A 22,590-nucleotide genomic window follows, 5' to 3' on the forward strand; every position below is an offset into this window, starting at 1 on the left:
TGCTAGAGACTGATTTGCTCCATTCTGCTAGAGACTGATTTGTTCTCCTTTATTATCACATAAGGAGGGTGCCTTGATTCAATATGAGGATTGTTAATGGTAAAAAGCAGAACAGAATTTAGTGCCATAGGTCTTGCATTTTCTTGTGAGCAGTTTTCATGCAAGCCTGAATCTTGCTCCTTAAGAACTGGTTGTAGTTGTTAGAGATTTACATCTATGAATAAAATACTTTCTCAGAAAGACTAGGAATTTTGCATATAGATTATGAATTTTAATATGTTCAACATAACAAGTGTATCCACAGAGGCTGTAAGCATTATTTTTAATTCTTCAGCCTATGTTACAGTTTATACAAATTATTTTCTTCATAATTATGAAACAAAGGGCCATGAGGAATTCACATGAGCACTGTAAAACTAACATTTATTTTCTGAACTGTATGCTGTTTAGCTCAGGCTTTCTTCAGCATAATTGACAGTTGTTGCCAATTGTATGCTGCTGACAAATGTTCATGGGAAAGTGCCAACCTGAAACTTCTTTCTAATTATGAACTGAATAGAGTTTGCATTTATGCACTCCAAAATGACTTTCTATATGCACTGAAGCCTTTTGTCCTTAGGCATCTCTTCTTTAAATGAGACCAAAAGGAAGATAACCCTGTAAAATAATTAGCTAAATTTCAGTTGTGTCCATACATGGCCATAAAAAGAAAAGAAATAGATTTGGCAAGCTTAAAATACCACATTCTTACAAACTAATCCTAAAGCAGTGACCTGAACTGGTGGACAATGAATGAACATAGGCAGTTCATTAAAAAAAAAAAAAAAAAAAAAAAACTTTTATATTCTTCTGTACTTCATCCTGGTACTGTTCAACTGCTGCTTTGCCAAAAAGAGATATTTCAGAAAAGTGGACTCTTACAGTGCTATTATGAAGGAACAGTGCTGGCAGCTGCCTACAATGGAAACTCTGAGAGGAAAGAGAATTGTTGAATTTCTAATTTGTATTCTCATTAAAATAAATGTAAAATAAATGTAAATATAATAAAATAAAATACATGTAAAATAAAGTAAATGTAAAATAAAACATTAAAATTCTTTTAAAAGTATTTTATACATATATATTTTTAGTATTTTGGGAAGGAATTACTAGGGCTCACATACAGAAAAAATAATGAGTGACACCTAAAACCAGCAATAGTCCACATTTATCTCCTCCTAGCAAGAGATGTATACTGGACATGAAGAGACTAGGTTTAAATGGTTATATGGAAATGATGTAAGAAACAATTATCTGGAAGTTGCATTTAATAACCAAAATTTTCAAACATCTAGATATCAATACCAATACTAGATCCATATTACAGTAAATTGCAGTCAGACTGTAATATGATGCTTCCTGTTAATTTTATGATGAGGTAAAATTAAGTTAGCCAGCAAAGCTCATGCAGTCCAGTCTGTAAAATAAAATGGCATTATTACACATACAGTGTATTTTTGAGGTCTTTTTAATTTCCCTTCTTTAATAGTAGACACTATATATATATATATATATATATATATATATACATATACATATACATATACATATACATGTATATATAAAAACTTGCCTGGTATTTTGAACAAAATCTTTTGTTCCACATGACACCACACAATTTTTGCATATCACCTACACTTTCTGCATTCATCCAAAGTACAACCCCTTCCTTGTTTCAAATTTTTACTATATATATCACTTTTTTTTTTAATGTGCACCACTCTTTTCACCGTGCTTACAGACAAATTGACAAATTTCTATTTCCATTTAGCAGAATTTGCAGCAGAAAAGCCTACAGAAGTAAGTGGTCCTAAAATATTGTTTCAGCAGTTTCAGTACTCATGGGCAAGGATGTATTTTGACAATATACAAGCATTACTCCCCTCTATAGCTCAACTCCCTATTATTCTTAAGTTTAAAGACCCCAAAATTCCAAAGTATTCTATACACGGTGTTAAACTAAGATTTGCTTAAGTATTATTAAATTTTGTCCAATGAAAAGATGACAGAATCCTTTGGATGACAACTAAGTAGAAAACTATAGTTGCCTTCCATGTAGGAGACAGGAGTATTCATTTTTCCTTCAGACTACAACTGAAGTAACAACTGCTACAAATGCTTCTCAAGTTTTCCATTTCATACATACATCATTCTGTGATAGAATCACACAATGATTTCACAGAATTTCACAGAATTTCTAGGTTGGAAGAGACCTCAAGATCATCGAGTCCAACCTCTAACCTAACACTAACAGTCCCCACTAAACCATATCCCTAAGCTCTACATCTAAACGTCTTTTTAAAGACACCCAGAGATGGTGACTCCACCACTTCCCTGGACAGCCTGTTCCAATGTCTAACAACCCTCTCAGTAAAGAAGTTCTTCCTAACATCCAACCTAAAACTCCCCTGGCACAATTTTAGCCCATTCCCCCTCGTCCTGTCACCAGTCATGTGGGAGAACAGACCAACCCCCAACTCGCTACAGCCTCCTTTAAGGTACTTGTAGAGAGCAATAAGGTCGCTCCTGAACCTCCTTTTCTCCAGGCTGAATGATTATTTCTGATGTCTCCTTAGTCTACTTTGAAATGCATACACTTTTTTTCAATTTAATTTCATCTCCATCTGCCTGACACCAAAGTCTATAATCAATTGGAATTACATTGTCTTATTTCCTTTAATTCTCTTAATATGTTCTGTGCTGGACTCCATGATTTTTATAAACTAACTCATACAGAATAACTGTTCCTTATCTCATTTGCTAGCTTTCCTCCCACTCCCAAATTGTCCCTGCGATAATTAGTGATCCTCTCTACAAGCAAATTTTGTAATTGTGAAATATTTGTAGATTTGAGATTTTTTCTAGGTATGATACTGTAAAAGATGGAGAGACCTAATGGCACTTTAGAGGACTTTATGATTTTATCTTTAAATGCAGTCAATAGAAACAAATTTTATAAAAATACCAAAAACTCTTCAGCTACTGTTTTTAATACTAATCTAAAATAAAACATCAATGACTATAACAGGATGCAATAAACTTTATTTTAAAATAAAGTGAAATCTCATTTAAATCTTATTTAAATTCATTGTAAATCTTTGTCATCCTACAGATGTGCATATTTTTATTGAGGAATATTTTTGTTAATTTATTGAATTTGCTATGATGAAAATGGTAGTTGGAATTTGTTGCATTTTTAATAGATTAACTTTCAGGAGGTTGTAAAATACCAATGACTCTTTAGCTAAATACATCACCTAATTGATTGCACAGCCTAGTATGTTGCTTTTATCTTTCTAAATACAGTTTTATACAATAGAGATTTTAGTAGGTTTGTTTGGTTGGCACTCTTGGAGGCAATTTTAATTTTCCAAGGTTTGTTTTACATTTGAAATTGGGTTAAAAACTGTGGTATGCTTCATCGCATTGTTGTACCAGTTTAGGTTAGTTCTGCTATGGTTCTTTGTAGTAGATGAAAGTTAATCAGTTCTGTTCGGCGGTCTTTTATTTTAACAGCTTATGAATTTATTTTCTCACATGAAAAGAAATGTAATCACAAGCAGTTATTTAATATGTAACAGTCATGTATTTGCAACTGATACAAATTTAATCTAAAAGCCTCATCTGTCTTATTTTGTTGCTTGGAAATCAGTCACAAAAAACAGCGGAGTTTGCTATGGTGATAACTAAGGCAATAGCCCAGAACTAAGTTCATTTTAAATACATAAAGCAAACCATTATTCCCTCCGCCAATTCCTTTTGAAATAAATAAGCTATACATTTCTGATCTCTTCTGATTTAGGTGTTACTACTTTAATTATAGTGAATGTTTTATAGAAATTAATATAATTTTTGACCATATCACACTACCTATTTTAATATTTAATTTCCATAATTCACATAAGAATAGTAATAAAGTGATGGGTAGGCAGAGAACTGTAATCTTAAGAGTAGCCTTGTAAACTTTAAACTGTCCTTGACTATACTATTTACCAGGATACAATAGAATCATTAAGATACAGAAATGTTAATGCTGTTCTGCTAACAAGGAACAACCTACAAGTGAGTGTTCTTTAACTTTCTTGAGAATCACAAGTGTAAGACATGGTCTCTGGAACCCTGGAATTATGGGAACATTTTGGGAAGGAACAAGTACCTGGGCTCCAGCTGCAACAGGTTTTACTAGAGCAGTTTCATTCTTCACATATATAAATTTGCACCTTATGCAGTCTAGCTAGAGTTGAAGTCAGAGACTATTCTGGATAACGATTCTTTGAAAACAAGTCGGCTAATTGTAAAAGATAAAAGTTAGACTGACATTCAGCTGAAAGGAGAATGAAATGAAGCAACCTGACAGAGAAGCTTAGTGGCAGCATTACAATGCATTCGAAATGAAGAATTTCATATTTTTTAAACACATTTTTGTTTGCATCATTTTGTATTTGTGAGAAGTGCTTGTATATTTTGGTTGATAAAAGGTGAGCTGTAATCTTCCCTACACATAATTTGAGTCTTATTAGTATTCATTAGATTTTTTATCTTCTTCAGATCAGACATCTACTCGAGTGCTTTTATGTCTATGTATGTGTACATGTGCATGTGTGTGTTTGTGTATGCAATAGTTGAAAACGGTCTTCCAGAGTTCTCTATATACTAATAATCAATACACTTACCTTGTCTAATTTATTGCATAATTAACTTCATTCTTTTTCTTAATGATAGTTCCATGTGTTGCATTTCATTGAAAAACATTCTTTTTAAATTATTTTTTCTTGCATTAGATTATAATAGGTATCTTAATATGTAGCTTTTTCTATTATAAATGTTAACATTCTTGTATGAGAAAGAAAGATAAAAAGACCCAAAGAAGTAGTGTTTTGAATAAAATATGTACCTGAAGATTAATGTGCTTAAGTGTATTAATTAATGCAGTTATTAGTAGAACAGATTGACTATTTTCTCTTTGATTAAGGGCCATTGGCCTAAATAATAGTTAACTTTTTCCTTAGGTGTAGAAAAAAATCCTGAATTCTAAAGAAGAAAATAGGTGACCAGTAAAAAAACTGATTTTTTTTTCTACCTCCAACGCACTTTTGTAGAATGTGCTATTATTAGATCAACAGTTTTCGTTTAGAGCCAAATTTTTCTTTTTCTGAACTTAGCCTGCTGATTTCAGTGGGAGCTCAACGTGAACATCTGCAGGCAGAATTTGACTTTTTAAGTATTGGTAATCTCTGATCTCAGTTTCTGATAGCCTGCTGAGAGAAGTGACTAATGCATGTATAAAGACTTGTCTGTCTTTTTATGCCTCTGAAGTTCAGAATTGAGGTCAGACCAGAACATTTTTAAGAGATTGCTGTTTATCAGAATAAGAATGGGACTTGAGCTTTTAGAAGCAGAATTAAACACTGATGTTTAAAAACAAAAGTGTTATACCTACTCTATGCTGGTACTTTAGCATTTAACAGAGCTTTTTGTTTTACCCAGTCTGCCATGTAAATCCAGCACATACAGACATTTAACTGATGACCAAGTATTAACACTCCTGGACATGGCATTACATAGAAATGTTCTTGAATTCTGGTGATTCTGTTCATTTTTTTTTTTTTCTTTTTTTTCCTTTTTTTTTTTTTACTTGGAAATGTAAATATTTACCACCACCACACCACCACCCTGAAATACAATACTATTAACATTTTTTTCAGTTATTTTAGTACCATTTTATTTAAGCTTTTCTAAGTGAGTGTGGCTTGGGTACATGGGTAGATAGAAGGAGGAAAGGTATCTCCAAGGAACAAGTATACCAGAAATCCTGTGTCACACTGATCTTCTGTGTATTATCTGCTCTTAAAACATTCCCAAGTACAGAAAAGGATATATCAGAAGTGTATGTATAACCCGAGACTTGTATGTTCACTGAGATGTATGAGGAGGGAAAAGGAGGAAGGAATGCTAGAAGTGAATTTTAATGCTGTCTGCTTTCTGTGAGGACGCTTTTTTTTTTTCTCCATCAAGAGGTCTGACAGTATTGTTTTTAATAAAATCTTTGCTTAAAAGCATTGGTTCTCCTATTCCTGTCACAATTATGGACTCAGGGAATGTATTGTGCTGTTATATCTATCAAGTATGCAGATTCTGTAATGATATTTTTATTAAGACATTGGCAAATCAATGCACAAAATAAAATCAATTTATCAAGCTCGTATACTGGTACACAGTAGTGATTTTGGGACTGCTTCAAGTAGGGAATACAAAAACTGTTATATTGCCTGGGATGCTTATCAGTGACACATTGTACTATAGTTTTCTCATTTTAATGCCTATTATTTAAAGCCTAATAGAATTTTATTTTGTCTTTTTGTTCAAGGTTAACCCATAATAAAACCTGGTAATTGCTAGTTAGTGCTTCTACAGTGCTTCTCGTATTCCAGGTAGTATGAGTTAATCTTCTCAGCTTCTTTCTGAGACTGCAATAGAAGTAGTATTATCCCCAATTTACAAATAGGGCAATTGAATCAATGAAACTAATTTGTCCAGACAGCAATGCCACTCAAATTATTTTTATTCTCTTAGGCTTTTACCTGAAAATTGTTTTATTTTAGTACAGTTAAATTATCTGGAAGATCAAGAATGACAATTTTCATTGTTTTCAACTAGAGCCATAGCTACTCATTTCCAAGAGCTGCAGCCTGCTCTCCCTCCAGATGAGGCAGGGCAGCCTCCCACCCAAAAGGGTTTCAACCTGAATGCCTGGAAGGGTGCTACTTTAAAACCCTAAACGTATTACATTTTTTAAGTTTCATTTAACTGTCTCATTATTAGTATTTTATTTAAGCATTCTTTCTCCTACATTAGCATAAAAAGTAAATTGTTCTAGGTTATGTTCTACTAAAGTCTACCTTTAAAAATGTATTCCATTTTCTGGTGTTTTTGAGGATGTTCTCATTAGAAAGAAGAAGCCAAGGAATTTCCACCTTGTCTTGGAGATTGAAGTTTCACCCCACCCATCATATAGTAGTGGTGTAGAAGAGAGTTATGATATTAATTTAAAAAATGGAAAATACCAGATTAGGAAAGAACCCAACAGTCTTTCTGATCTGCACTCTTTGGAGGTTAAAGTTTGGATGAAATATAACAACTCCTTCTGGTATTAAGCTCTGCAAAGGAAAAAATAAAAGTCTCCCTTTCTAAAAGTAGTAAAAATTCTTAATCTGTGTATGTTTTTTTTATTAAAAAGGAGAGGAAGAGTTTTTGAAGCTTCTGGTCTGAATTCTTTTAATGTTAGTTGCATGTCAGAATACAGTCTGTCTTAGTAGCATTTAAGCTAGCTGTTGAATGGCATGTTCCATGCCAGGAATCTATATTTTTCATCCTAGGTTTTGAAATACAAATTCTGCCTGCTGATGTCTGGAAGCTTGCGGTGGTTTGTAATATCATGATGCAGCTATTCTAACCTGTTTTAAACTGCTTCCTTCTTTTTTGTCTGTGAAATACTACATTTACCTTTAAAATAACACGCTACCTTACAACACAATAGGGATTTACTTTATAGTAGATTTTTTTAGTTTACTTTTTTGTTAGGGCAAGGAGAATTTGTGTGAGTCTCTATTGCCTGAAAGAGCTTTTGATAACATACATTACTCAACCTTCTATGTTTGTGTATGTTTAATACACATTGTTTACTAGTTAACTTGTAAAGACCAATGGTTTAAAAGTAGATTTGAGTGAAGCTCAAGGACCTTTAACATATTTATCTTTTCAAGTGCTTTTAGCTTTGATAGTGCTGAATGAAACCATATTATTTAAAAAATTTCCCTTGTAAAAATTTATATTTTTAATGTCTTCCAAGCAGCATGTGTCAGACTTTCAGATTACAATTTGAAAAGATTCAAGTTGGTTCCTAGGCACTCCATCTCGTAATTGCCATATTAGCTTCTTGGTCACAAAATAACTGAGTGACTGACTTTGATTATGTGAAAAAATGGTGCAGAACTGTTTATGGACAATTTAGCAAGGACAGCCTTTGCCATGTCATGGCTATAGTTCTAACAGTGGATTACAAGCAAAATGTGGCCATGTACTTTTCCCCCTCCATGCAGGAGAACAAAATTTCAGAATGCATTACAATGCAATAGCATGGATTGTCTTTATTCAGGGATCATAAAACTGCAAAAGTTCATAGCAGCCCATATCATAACAAAGTGATATGTTTTTCAGGATATTTCCACCTATTAATGTGCTTCTATTTGTTGACATCCTAATGTCTGTCTGTCTTTGTTTCTGTCTTTCTTTCTAGTTATTAAATTGCTCCAAATAGAGTAGAATAGACTAGAATAGTTCAGTTGAAAGGGACCTTCAAAGATCATCAAGCCCAACTGCCTGACCACTTCAGGGCTAATCAGAAGTTAAACTACATTATTGAGGGCGTTATCCAAATACCTCTTGAGCATTGACAGGCACAGGGTATCAACCACTTCACTAGGAAGCCTGTTCCAGTGTTTGACCACCCTCATGGTAAAGAAATTTTTCCTGATATCAGTCTGAACCTCCTCTGGCTTCTCCCCTTTGATAAATCAGAAAAATAATTAATGGTATTTGTTCCTTATTTATTATATTCCACTTCTAATATCCTTACTTTTTAGCAAATACACATTTCATTTTTAAAGTTGTAGGAATGAAATACCTTCTGGAAAATTTAATGTTTTATCAGATTCAGAGATACAGAATTCAGAATGGGATTGGAATAAGAGGCATTTTATTTCTTTCTTCCCTTTGAACTATTTTTATCCCTGAAAAGGATTTATATTCTACTCTGGTGCATTTTTGCTTGGTCATTTCTCAGTTTATAACAATATACAGAATGGAAAATCAAATCAGCTAAAATCCATTTTGTTTCAACACTGCCTGTCCCCAGGAACACTAGAATAAAATAAAAATACAATGTGAGTTTAAAAGGAAGCTAAGTGTAGCATATTGGACTAGCAGCTGACAATCTCAGGTTTCACTGAAACTTGAATCAGTATACACTAAACCTATCAGAAGAGAAATTTATTATTTTTTAATGAAAAAATAGGGACTGTTCAACTGTCCTAGGTAGAATACAACAATTTGTTCTAACTTTGATAGTTTTAGATACAAACCTAAAGGTGCATTCTGGTCTATGAATATTACTCTGCTTGAACACTGAGGGAGCTCAGGTAGAGAAATGTCAGTGCTGGGAACCTGCTGAGGCTGAGATATAAGAAGACCTCATCTCACTGTGCAAGTGGATGCTGCTCTGATGCAGCTGCTGGTGGTATAAAAACCCAATACACCACAAGTTCATTTGACACATGAGGGCTTTTCTCCGTAAGCCATCTCATATGTTCATCACATTGCCGGATATCCTTTTCTGTCTTTTTCACTGCTTATGAGAATTGAGGTGTAGCACAGATCTGTCTTAATGGAAGACTCTTCCATGTGAGGGAACTCAAAGAAAATGCCAGGCTGGTATGAGGCCACTGCTCTGTGTGTGTCTCACAGATCTGGGAAAATGTTGTCCTCTTCTTGAGAAGTGCTTCATATTAATAAGTGTCAGAACATATAAGTGGAGTATATAAGAGGACGAACTTCTCTTGCTCATAATTCTGGATGTACATAAGTCCATGCATCTTGATGGGATGAACCCACAAATGTTGGGTGAGCTGGCAGATGCCACTGCAACTCTCGATTATCTTAAAAAGGTCAACTAACTGGAGAGATTCCTGAAGACTGAAGGAGAGCAAATGTCAGTCCCATCTTCAAGAAGGGCAGGAAAGAAGACAGGTCATTCAGTCTCACCTCAAGCTCTGTGAAAGAGGTTATTATCTTCTGAAGTCTTGTATATACCATCTTTGGGAGAAATTAGCTTTGAGATCAATTTCCCATGTAGTACTCAGAGCAAACCTGTATAGTGTTCAAATCAAGCCTGTAATTGCTGTAATTGCCATGCCATAAAATCTGAGAAGAAAAGGTGGAGATTGAAACCAAATTGCTTTTAACATCTTAGGCAGGCATCTATTCCTGTCTCATCCATAACCAAAAAGAAAAGACAGAGACTCATTTCCAGAAGCTAGAGTTGAACATTTGAAGTATTACGTGCTTTGGTAAAATGAACTTTGTCTCCTTTAATTTTTCTTTCCAGCAAGAGATGGGCATTGTTATATATCTGATGAAATTAATGATCCCTCCGTACATGTGTATGGGAAATGTTAAGAACATTTGATCTTTAGTAATGTGTATAGGATACGAAGATAGTGGGAAAGCAATGTTTATAGTTGTAGCATAATTGTTTACACATGGTCTTACAGAGATTTTCCTAAGCTTGTAAACATAATTTAAAATGTTGTTAACGCCATAAAAAAAAAGTAACACACACACACACACAAAAAAAAAAAAAAAAAACCTGCTCCCAAGCTATTTTTCATTGTAAAAAATGTTTCAAATAACTAGGAGATGTTAAGAGTAGTGACTGGATTTGAAAATCATTGTTGAAAATCTCAATTACTTGTTATTAACTTCATGATTGAAAATTATTAGATGGTATTTATTAGATGGTAATTACTAGATAGTTTCTGTTTATTTAATATAATTTTTAATACAAACACAGCTAAACTCAGTACTAAACACAGCTAAACTCTCAGTACTACTGACATGTACATGAGAATATGACTTACTATGTACATGCTTTTGTGTTCCTTTTATCGATATGAATGCTAAGCAACAGTAATTTCTTGCTCATGGTACAGCTGCATTGTTGCTATCTGCTCTGACAAGGCATTGAGGTTCTCTGTGCTGGACTACATTTAAACATATATGGTAGATAGAGGGATCAGTAAGAATCAGCTTGGTAAGAGAAAAAGCAATTTTATTGAAGCACTGACAATTCACGTTAGCAAACAATAAATAAAAGCCAGCCTGTATTTTACTTTACATTTTTTTCTCATTGCATAAAGAACAAGTCTTGTTCTGAGAATACACTTCCTCTTCAGGGTATGCTTTCCAAGTAACATAGGGGAATTTAGTCACACTATTCCATTAACTTCAGTGGGACAGAAGTTACAGGCCCTTGATTTAATTTTAGTTGGATTCACGAATTCTATGTTTGGCTCGTTATCAGCTGTTGCACATGTGGCTGAGGGAGAAGAGGGGTCAAGAAACAGAAATTGTGCATTGTATAGTCAGTATTCCTTCCTGAATTTTCACTTATGAATTTTGTGATGGAAACTCCCTGAGGCTAGCAAAGTATATAATATCTCTATTGTTATTGAAATAAGCTAATTCACTGTTTATTTACTCTTCCACTTAAATGAGTCATGAATTTCCTTACAGTTTTCAAGAAACTGATTTATGAATCCTAAACAAAACATGTCCTTTTCATAGCATTGACAAAAGGCATCTCCATTTGGTGAGGTCTTTATGTATAAAGACTTAGACTTTTGTATCTTTAGCTCCCTTCTGATCATTGGGCAGCCTTCCAAAGGGGAAGTCAGTGCTTTTCTATATGATAGAGACCAATAAACAAGAGAAAGGAAAAACAAAACCAAAACAAGATGGCATGTGAAATAGGACATGCGTAGAAGGACAATAACAACAACAGCAACAACAAAGTAATAATGTTTAAACAACTTCGCTCTTTGCTCAGAGAGTTGGTATTCCAAAAAGAGTTGAGGGCTGTGTGGTGGCTTTTACAGTTTTTAAAATTTATTTGTTTATTCAACAGGATACCCAAAGCACTAACAACTTTAATGGAAAAGGACCTGAAAATTATTGTGGGGGTGGAGGGTGAGTGTGTAGGAGAGAGTGGTTAATCTGCATATTCTGACATAAGTAAGAAACCAATCAACTGGCACTTGAGTTCTAAAAGGGTATAAAATACTTCAAGGGATAGATGAGCATGGAAAGCATATCATTCAGTGTGATCATCTGGGGTTAAAAATACCACAGCTGAAAAGATAAGATGGGGGAATGAAAATACTTGGTTTCAAACATAAATGTAATATGCACATATCAGAAAACTGATGGAAATAAATAAGTAGTAACATCTGTTGTAACATCCAAGTTACAAATTGCACAGTAAAGAAAGAGTAAGTTTCTGACAGTGGTGGCCTAATGCTATATTTTATGAAGGTTAGGAATCAAATCACAAAGGTGAATTAATTTTATCAAACTAGCCTAAAATCCTTTGGAATTTGAAATTCCATCGCCAAATAGAAAATATGGAGTGTTAGGGAACACTAATAAGATAATTGGTAAGGGAGACATTTAAAGAAGGGAAATTACAGTAAGTGCCTTGTTAGAGCATGCTTTTAAGATTACATTTTTAAATATATAAAAAATAAATAAATAAATCAGTGCTTCATGGAGTAACCTCTTAGGGTGGCCACAAATGGGAGAAGAAATATTTTGCATGGTACTAAGCAATACAGGTTCAAAACATTGCTATCATAATACGGATCATTATGGATTAAAGGTCAACATTTTTGCAGGGATAAAACAAAATAAAAACAAACCAAAAACAAAAATAATAAAACTATCCATCACAGCGACATTCAGTTCACAGGAGAACTATACACAAATGAGGAACTCTGCTTAAAAGAATCCAAAAAGAGTACAATTTGAAGACACCATGGAGACACTATGATGGAAGCTGAAAACAAATCCATCTCCTTTAAATAGAAGGATTTTCAGAAGACCTTGAAAGCTGGGGTGACTAAAGAAAAGTGTAAAGAAATATGTTTTTAAAAAGTATCCATAGAACAAAATAATAAGATTAAGACTACCATGTTACAGAACTAGGTAATTATTCAGTCAAGAGTTCTAATGAAATTAAAGAATAAAACAGCTATTTTATTAACAACACTGTTTTATTGCTTAAAATTAGTATATTATGAGGACTGGAAGGTGGCAAATATTGCATCTATAGTACATCCATCTATAGTGCATATAATCAGGACTGTGGACCTACAAACCAAGAAATTTGGGAAAAAAAGTATACTGTAGAAGAGACAATGTAGCTTTTATAAAAGTAGGTAAGCCATACATCTCTTAGTGTGCCTTCAAGAAAACAGTGAGCATGTCGACAATGGGGTATTGGCGTTTGGGGGTTCCAAAATGATTTCAAAAATATTGTACCTAAAAATACTGTGGGATACAAGAGAAAGTATAAGGATTAATAACCACTTATCTAGTTATTTATTTCCTGTAAAAGGCAGAAAATAGAAAGCAGAGCTTAACGTTCCGTTTTCCTAATGAGTGCCACTGCACTCAAGAAGGTCTACTCTGTCTAGTATGCACATAAATGAACTGAAAAGGAGAATGAATAACGCAGTGACATATCATGTTGATGATACAAACCTATTTAAAGCCCTTCAGGAGGGGATGAATTGCAAACACCTATAGAAGGACCTCACAGTACTGGATGGAAATAAAGTGGTAGCAGATGAAAATCAGTGTTGATAAATGTTAAGCAATGCATTTAGAAAACTAATCCCAATTTTATATGCACAGTAATGAGCTCTCATTTAGCCCTTTTAAATATTCCTTTAACACTCATGAGAGAGATCTTGGAATTGTAAGCCCTGGTTCTCTGAAACCACTCGGCATTTCCAGCACTTTAATACTCACCACTATTCAGAATGCCAAATCAAATGCTAGGAATACTTGGTAAAGCAAAAAATATCATTATACCATGGTATAAGACCTTGTATCTTGTATATTGTAGGCAGTGTTCTAGTCCACCAATTTCAAAAATATATCTGATCAAAAGTATGGAAAGCTCCTGCACAAGGACAGTAAAAATGAAGTAGGAACATGATTTATTTTGTGTAATTTCACATCTGCCAGGTAGGTGTCTGTGTATGATCTAGTTGTCTAGGTTCCCACTCTAGTGAATGCAAATCTTCTCAGTTTAATCTCTGTAATTCAGAATGTGATTCATGCCATCCTATAGTAAAATATATATATATATATGTTATGTTCAGCTTCTGTTTTGATCAGTGATTGAATATAAAGGCACTATATGGTGACTAGCTCAGATCTAAATATCTTCTTTATATACACATTTAATTGGATATGTCAATTTTTTAATATAAACCTAGAAGGAGTAAATATGATAAAGGTTTTATAAAGTCTGGAATAGCACAAAGAAAGTCTGCTAAGAAAGATTGATTATTGTCTCTCATGAGCTAAGAATGGGAGAAGATTTCAAGTGATACATTAAAAAAAAAAACAAAAAAAAAAAAAAAAAAAAAAACATAAGAGGTGGTTCTTTAACCTAAACATTCTAAACATTGAGTTTATAGACTATTTTCGATGGTAAAAGCCTATGTTAGTTCAAAAATCAAGTAGATAATTTCATGTAAGAATAATTCTTCAAGATCTAATTGAAAAAGAGAGACAAATTCTGGCTCCAGAATCTCTGAGCCCCAAATTGCTGAGCTGGAAGAGTACAGCAAGGAGCGGGGATACTCAAGGTTTCCCAGACTTTCCTTCTTCCCCAAGCAAATGTTGCTCTCAGAGACAGGATGGGCAAGATGAGCTTTTCATCTAGCTGCTGCTTTTTTTGTTATGGCTGCTGTTATGCTCTAGACTCCTACTATTTGGCTGGCTGTGGTATGTCTTCTGGAGTCCTTGCTAATTTTCCAAAGCTTTTTAAAATATTTTCTAACAGGACTGTACGGATCATTTAAAATCCAATCTACCACCTACAGTAGCACATAGCATTGAAATTCTTTCTTGCATAGGGACAGTCATAATGAAGATAATTTGGGGCTGTTTCTCCTATCGCTGTTCACACTGAGAAGTCATTTACATCCTGAGCCATTTAATTGGTTCAAATAGGCCTCTCGTTGTGGTAGTGGAATACTACTCACCATGTACATTTGTTTTTAAATTACCAACACTATAGTTAACTTTTTTTTTTTTTGCTATGAACATATGATAGGTTTGGTATTCTTTATGTAGAAAGAAAAAGTAATGGAAAAATGAAAGAGTCTGAATACAAACTGATTATTAAAAATATAAACATTACTGTAAAAGATTTTAATCATACTAATGAAAATCACAGATAAGTAGAAATTCCAAATTTCTGCTTCTATAGATGAAAATTATTGTATAACATAAATGATTACTATTTCTTAAAATTGTTTGAATACTTAGTGTGGGAAAAAAAATGAATTCATACAAAATTTCACTCAAACAAAAACAAAAACCTAGCTCTAGAATCATGTATGGTTCTGGTGGACTGGTGGACTGGTGGACTGTTTGTGATAAACTGTTGCTCACCATAGTATTGTAGTGGCTGATGTTTTTAATCATACAATATCACATGACAAGTCTTCCTAAGGATATTTTTTTTATTTTCTGTCTTCAGTTTTTAATTGTAAAATTATTAGCATTAATTAGATAGCCATGCATTAATTAGAATTCTTTCGTTTTTGGTGTTTCTTACAAATTTTGGTCATTATAACTAACACAAATGCTAGTAAAAACTCAGGCTTAGTAATAATAGAAAACAGACTATCAAATTTAGAGACATTGAAAATGCTATTATATTTTGTACGTTGGAAAATCAGCATAACTACAAAAGTCAATATTCCTAAAGAAACAAAAAAATGATTAATAAGGAAATAATGTCCAAAATACGGGGAGATATGTTTTCATATTTACTTTCATGTATTTCTTTGATTTATTTATTTATTTATTTTGTCTCATGACTTGCTTCTGTTCATAAGCTTTCTTTCTCTGTAAAATAAGGTATGCTCTGCTCACTAAAACATGTTGACAAATCATGACAGATCTTCTATTTCACCTTAATTTAGGTATAATGATTGTATGATTTACAGAATCATTTGTGTCAATCCTAAGTGAGACCAGTATTTTCAAGTCAACATTACAGATTGAAATAATTGGTCTGAAATCAGCAAGATACTTCAGTGCATGCTTAAAAACAATCAGTGTTTAAGCTTAAACGTACGTGCTTTGCCTGGGCAATGAATTTTTCAATCCAAGCTTGATCCTATGGACATAGAAATTAATAGCAAATTAAGTTGGCTTAATGCAGGAACTGTTTTAGTGCAGGGACTGATCTTTGCAGTAGATGCTCTCCATTTTTTCTAACAGTATTTTAAATTCATATACTATGTGGGCATTGGTATCACTAGCTAAAAGATGTTCACTCTTCTTGGAAAACAGGTAACACTGGCAGAACCCATGTGACCATCCCAATCATAAATGACAGACTTGTGGCCAAAGACCCTAGGCCACTAAATCTGACAAGTCATAGAAAAAAAAAAAAAAAAAGTGAAATAATTATTTGCAAGCTAAATTCTCACACTGTGATATACATATCTCCAGCCTTGGAACAAATGCCTATATTTAAAGCATGTTTTTGTTCTTCTGAACTCAATTATTGGCTTAAATGATCAGATTAAGCAAATATATAACTCTGTGGGATAAAATCAAACATGCTAGATTTTTTCCTTTTCTTTTTACCTCTGGTCTTGCTCTCCTCACGACACTATAAATCTGTGTTTTTCCCAGTAACATCATCTGTGTTCCAATGGTATGAAACAGGTGTGATGGAGAAGTGAATTGTATGGCATGAACGTGATACATGCCTCTTCTGTCATATCATGGCATTTGTGTCATTCTCTGCATTTACCTTTACAAAATGCCCATCACTTCTGTTTGTGCATTTTATGAATTTATATTTAGTTATTCACTATACATGAATGCCTCACTATACATGAATGCCATTGAAGTCTATCTAACTCCTTATATTGTAGAGCAATTTAGCATAATTAGAGGACACAAATCTGTTTTTGAGAGAAATTTGAGGAACAATTTTTCAATGCTTTTTGCCTTTAGTATAGTTCATGTACACTGTACCGTTCATGTACACAGACATCCTAATGTCTGTGAGTGTCTTAATACAATTTACATTTAAGGTTTACAGAGATACTTTGTGAGGATTTTTGATGTTTGCATCACATGTTGGTGAAATGATTATTAGGAAATCATTTCAGGTTTTCTGATTACCCAAAATGAGATGCAAACCATATGTGTTCTGTATTAAAAATGCTGAGAGAAAGGAGCTGGAAAGCAAGACTAATACAGCAAATAAATTATCCTGCCTTTGTGAGCAGACATCGTAGGGCAAGAAAAAGTGGTCCTGAAAATGACAGAATTTTCCCCTTAGAAATGGCTCGTTGGTACATTTTGACACAATTTGTCATGTAAAAGATTCATAAATGTCTCCTTAGAAAAGATAGATGTGGAACAGTGGGAAATCTGCATAGAGCAACGTCTCTTCAGTGGAGTCACGGTGCCCTGAATTTAACTGAATTTATTCTAATACATCATGGTAGCATCATCAGCAGGTTGTTGATTTTAAAATCAAGAGACAGCAACTAGCAGCTTTTGGTTATCACATACATTTCTGAAATTATTAATCGGACTGTTCTTATGCATAGTTCTAATGGTTATCTCACAAGATACATTATTTATCTGAAATATGAGTCATGAAAGCTAGTTTGGTATTCATAGAAAGAAGGTTCTGCTTTGTTGTTATTTTTCCCTCCCTCCCTCCTCTACTTCCTCTTCTTTCTCTTCTCTCTTCAAACTTTTTATATGTAATACACAAGATACCCCAGGTAAGACTATGAACACAATTTAAGCATTGCTTTTTATTTGTTTATTTATTTATTTAATTCAATGTATTTGGGAACCAGTCTTCCCATACTTTCATGCATTAAAGAGCGTTTGTCCCTCCTGTCTATCCTGAGGAACACATCATGCACATGTAAACAATGAGACAGAGAGAAGCTTGCACTACAGTGAACAGTCCAGTGGGTGTTCTGCTAAGGGATTTGGTTTAACCAGCCAAAAACTGCAGTGAAGGCTCCAAATTTCTATCACCTTCTTAAATGCTAGGCCTTACCCTTGAGCCCTACAGCCCATGCTGTTATATGAGAAGACTTACCTGTTTCATGACTAGTGCACCCCTTCCTTTCAGCAGCATGGAACACCTTTATCTTGCTAATCAGCTGGTAGCAGAGACAATAGTTTTTGAAGTTATTTCTTATCTTTATTTACGATGTTTAATTTGCACAGGTTTATCGAGCTGAAATTGTGCCGCTTAAAGAGAAGGTGCATCAAGTCAATGAGCTGGCTCAACGGTTCACTCCCCCTGATATTCAGCTCTCCCCATACAATCTCAGCTGTGTGGAAGATCTGAACACAAGGTGGAAGGTGCTACAGGTACGTTTCCCATAGCTGTTTTCTTTATGCTGCTCTGATGCATTTTTTTTTTCTTCTGTGTGGTTGTTTTCTCTATGGGGAACTAAAGGGTTACTAAATGAATGAAAGAGGAAACAGGTTGGTACTGGAAAAGCACTTTCAATAATTCTGTTCCTATGAGAAAACAGGAGGTAAAGCTAACACTGTATTTTCATATACTTCTGCGTGCTTTTATCAAGAAGTAGAAATCAGTTAACCCAGTTTTTCATGCAGTTAAAGTTCTTATACAGTTAAAATTCTTAAAAGTTTATTTACTCTTTAATATTAATACTTAGAAATTCTTGCTGCCAAATATATCATGTGATCATTTCTTTTAACTGACTTATCCATGTGTTACTGATATTTTTGTAGTATATGTGGAAGATTCACACAAGACAGTTTACTTTAGCTCCTTCGTTCCTTTTACTATAGTTTAAATAATTTTCAGGAGCAGTGGTTTTAAATATTTTCTGCGTGGGCAGATTAATGATTCTGCAGTGGAGCCTTTAAAGTAACATCCTCGCAATCAAATGTAAAATTACAAGGCATTACATGCATTCAGTGATGAGCAAGATTTGGTACTGCTATTAAAGCTGTTCAGAAGGGGATTTTATAAGTTGATCTCTAAAGCAGAAAAAATATTAAGATTTATTATGAAATTAAGGTGAACAAACTATAAGTTAAATATTGAAAAGTTTCCAGCCTCTTTGGAAATTTTGTTTACTTATCACTTAAGTTTCACATTTATTTACTTTATCGTGTGAAAGACTTAAAAATATATACCTTCACTGTATCTTATCACTGCACTGTATCTTGGCTTGGAATTTTAGGAACAGGGTGTATGAGAGAGAGTGTGTATTTATGCATGCGCTGGTATATGCTGGTGTAGCTCCCACAGCAGGGAAATAATGTTATAAGTAAATGTAAGTAAATGCAATTAAATTAAAAAAAATGTAATGAAATAAAATAAAAGTAAAAGCCAGTACTTAAAGATCGCTTTTATTTTTTATTTACTTTTTTTTTTTCTTATAAAGTTATTTACTTTTATTTTTTCTGCATCACTGCTTCACATTTTGAAGTTGTGTCATTATATTTACCTTAATATATTGCAGAAGTGTGAAGGAAAATGAAATGTTTATTCAGGACATTTACAGTTGGTTGAGACAACTTTACCAGATTCTCAGATCCTTTGTCTATTTATGTATACATGGCATGGTAATGGTTTAAAAAGTGTTTTTCAGGTCTAAATCGCTTAGTTAAGATTTGAATATGATGAAGGGCATTCTTTTATAATTTTTTCCAAAGAAAAATAAAAACCTCTTCCAGTTCTCTTACAGTTCAGTTGTCCAAATTTCTAGTTGCTGTGTGTGAATCTTATACATGAAAGGTATAGTCATATACTTACATGGGAAATCTTCCTTAAGATTCTGCAAATCTTGTATTACAAGGAAAGTTATTTATTTCCGAATTAAACAGCGAATATAAACTGAGGCAATGATAAAAATGAATAAAGTGGCAGCTAATGCAACTGTAACAAGATAGATGTTTCTTCCTCTACAGGAGATGAAGTCACTAAAAGGGATTCCAATTTTTATATTCCAGTATTATTATCTTTCTATAACCTTGGCAGTTCCTCTTCTTATTCTGTAATTTTATTAATTTTAATAGTGTTTTTTTTTCTACTTTTTCCTTTTTAGCTATGTTTTGACTTATGTCATCTGTAAGTAGTTGATGAGATCAAGAGACAACTTTTCTAAAGATCTGGGGCCAAAATTCTGGCTCATCTATAATTAGACTAATTAATGTGTTGCTAAAATCATAGTTCTTTTCAAACTTATTGTAGTAGTTTCAGGTTCCCCCTTCTGAGAAGAGAGAGTTTTTGTTCCTTTTTGGAAGCTGAGTTTTCCCATCAGACTTTTCAGTAAAAAATTTTTGTATATTCCATGAGAAATGGGACTTCCGCCAAACCCGCAGCTGTCATGGTTCATGAATGGTATCTTATTTATTTAATTGGCTATGCCACTAGGCTTCAGAAGTCATATAGCCATGTATTTTTCTTCATTTCTAGTGGCCTGAGTCTCAGTTTTGCCCAATGTTTGTCTGCAAAAATATGCATATAGATTCATTTTACAGTTGATTCATTCTTGAGAGATCCTATTTATTTATTTGTGCAGGTGAGTGGAGAAATGCCAGCAATCTGGTTAGGGAATCAATTCTTTTAATGATGTGTGTGTCAAAAATTGGAAAGCTTTCTTAATGAAATGGGAGGACATTGTCATTGTTCTTTGTGGCATTTTTAGGGCAGTCAGTGAAAGAATGTGTGTCAGTAAGTGTAAGCAGACATGGTTATCATCAATGATCATGCTAACATGCAAAAAAAAATTAAACCGTGTTAGAATTATAATGTTCTATGTGATGAATTTCAGTTTGATAAAACTGTAAATGTTTTTGGTTTTGTTATAAAAAATACATTAATTTTAGAGTTGCGTTATTCTTTTTTATTTCCTTTCTTTTAGAATTTTGTCCTCTTTCAAGAGCAAAAGATTTTTTTGTTGTTTTTAAGAACCATGCAGAACAGTAATTTATCCTATTTTATATTTCCATTTAAATATGCATGTAGAAATTTCTTTTGATGTGTTTTTTCTTATATGTTTAAACTTGATTAAAAAAAAATCGCTGTTTATAATTAAAAAGGAAAATACTGAAAATCTAGGAAATGCAAGAAAATACATCTTATCTGTGCAACCTAAATTTTGCAACTTGTTGTAGAGCCTTTAAGTATATTCTGATTTATCTGGTTATTGGATAAATGATAGGAAGAGAATGGACATAGTATTTGTTATCCATTAGTCTTGTTTCCTAACAAAATGAGACTTATGCAGTTTACTTCCACCTGTCAGCATTTATAGATTATGTTTGGCAGCACGTCTATATAAGTCACACAACACTATATTTAGAACAGTGGGGAAAACTGAGGTTATGATACTGTAGAAAATACATTCACTGAAAACCAGCATCCACTAGCTTTGTTGCTTTTTGGCCAAATAGTTTTAGCTAAATGAAGTATGCTGCTCTTTAACTTATTTATTAGTCACTCTTGAAATTGTACTGAAGATGGGAATATTCATATTCTTGATCCATAATACCCAAACATCTCAAAAATATATATTTTTTTTCTGTAGAAGTCCCTTTGACAAGGAAAGTACACTAGGGGAATTAAAGTTGTCTGTTTCAGTTCTGCAAAGACTATGTGTCGTGGTTTGACCCGGCCGGCAGCTAAACACCACGCAGCCGTTCGCTCACCCTCCCCCCTCCCTCTCTGGGACGGGGGAGAGAAATGGAAAGTGAAGCCCGTGAGTTGAGATAAAGACAGTTTAATAAGACAGGAAAATAATAATAACAAAATAATAATAACAATAATAACAATAATGATACAATGGTGATAATACAAAAGTAATAATAGTATGTACAAACAAGTGATGCACAATGCAATTGCTCACCACCCGCTGACTGATGCCCAGCCTAACCCCGAGCAGTCCGGCCCCCTCCCCCCGGCTAGCCACCCCTATATATTGTTTAGCATGACGTCAGATGGTATGGAATACCCCTTTGGCTAGTTTGGGTCACCTGTCCTGGGTCTGTCCCCTCCCAGCTCTTACTGCACCCCCAGCCTGCCCGTTGGCAGGACAGAGCAAAAGGCTGAGATGTCCTTGGCTTAGTATAAGCACTGCTCTGCAACAATTAAAGCATCGGGGTGTTATCAGCACTCTTCTCATCCTAAGCCAAAACACAGCATTCCACCAGCTACTAGGAAGAAAATTAATTCTGTGCTAACTGAAACCAGGACACTATGGGAGTTAGGAGTTTTTGACTTAGATGCAGAAATTGCACAGATTGCTTCATATTTTGTCAACATCAAGAGAATATGGCCTGATTTTTTTTGACACCTTTTTAGGTGTGTGACCTGATTCCAATCAGCTATGTTTAGACTTCTCAATATGAAAATTAGATGTTGTTTAAGGTAAGAGTGTGTGATCTTGATCAGGGTGAGAACTGGGAAGTGCACAAAGCTACCAGCAGTCAGAACAGTGGAAACAAACAAGGACAAAAACAAAATGAAACTTGCAATTATAAGTTGATCTTCAATCCTGACTTCCATATCACAGCTCCTTTTCCTTGCCAAAACATTAACAGCTGTCAGAGCTCATAATTTGTGGGATAGACTTTCAAATAAAATAAAGTTGGACAGGACTG

General features: G+C 33.9%; 1 protein-coding gene across 17 annotated transcripts in view; it reads left to right on the top strand.

Moving 5' to 3' along the window:
- Window positions 1-22,590, top strand: part of DMD (dystrophin) — a 1,220,482-nt gene that overhangs the window by 1,038,586 nt on the left and 159,306 nt on the right. For all 17 annotated transcript variants that reach the window (XM_068686720.1, XM_068686803.1, XM_068686735.1 and 14 more), the window contains one exon: window positions 18,172-18,318. In XM_068686720.1, the coding sequence (XP_068542821.1) occupies window positions 18,172-18,318 (147 nt within the window). The remainder of the gene's footprint in view (window positions 1-18,171; window positions 18,319-22,590) is intronic.

The sequence above is a fragment of the Anas acuta genome, chromosome 1, assembly GCF_963932015.1.
Source record: "Anas acuta chromosome 1, bAnaAcu1.1, whole genome shotgun sequence".
Classification (NCBI taxonomy): domain Eukaryota; kingdom Metazoa; phylum Chordata; class Aves; order Anseriformes; family Anatidae; genus Anas; species Anas acuta.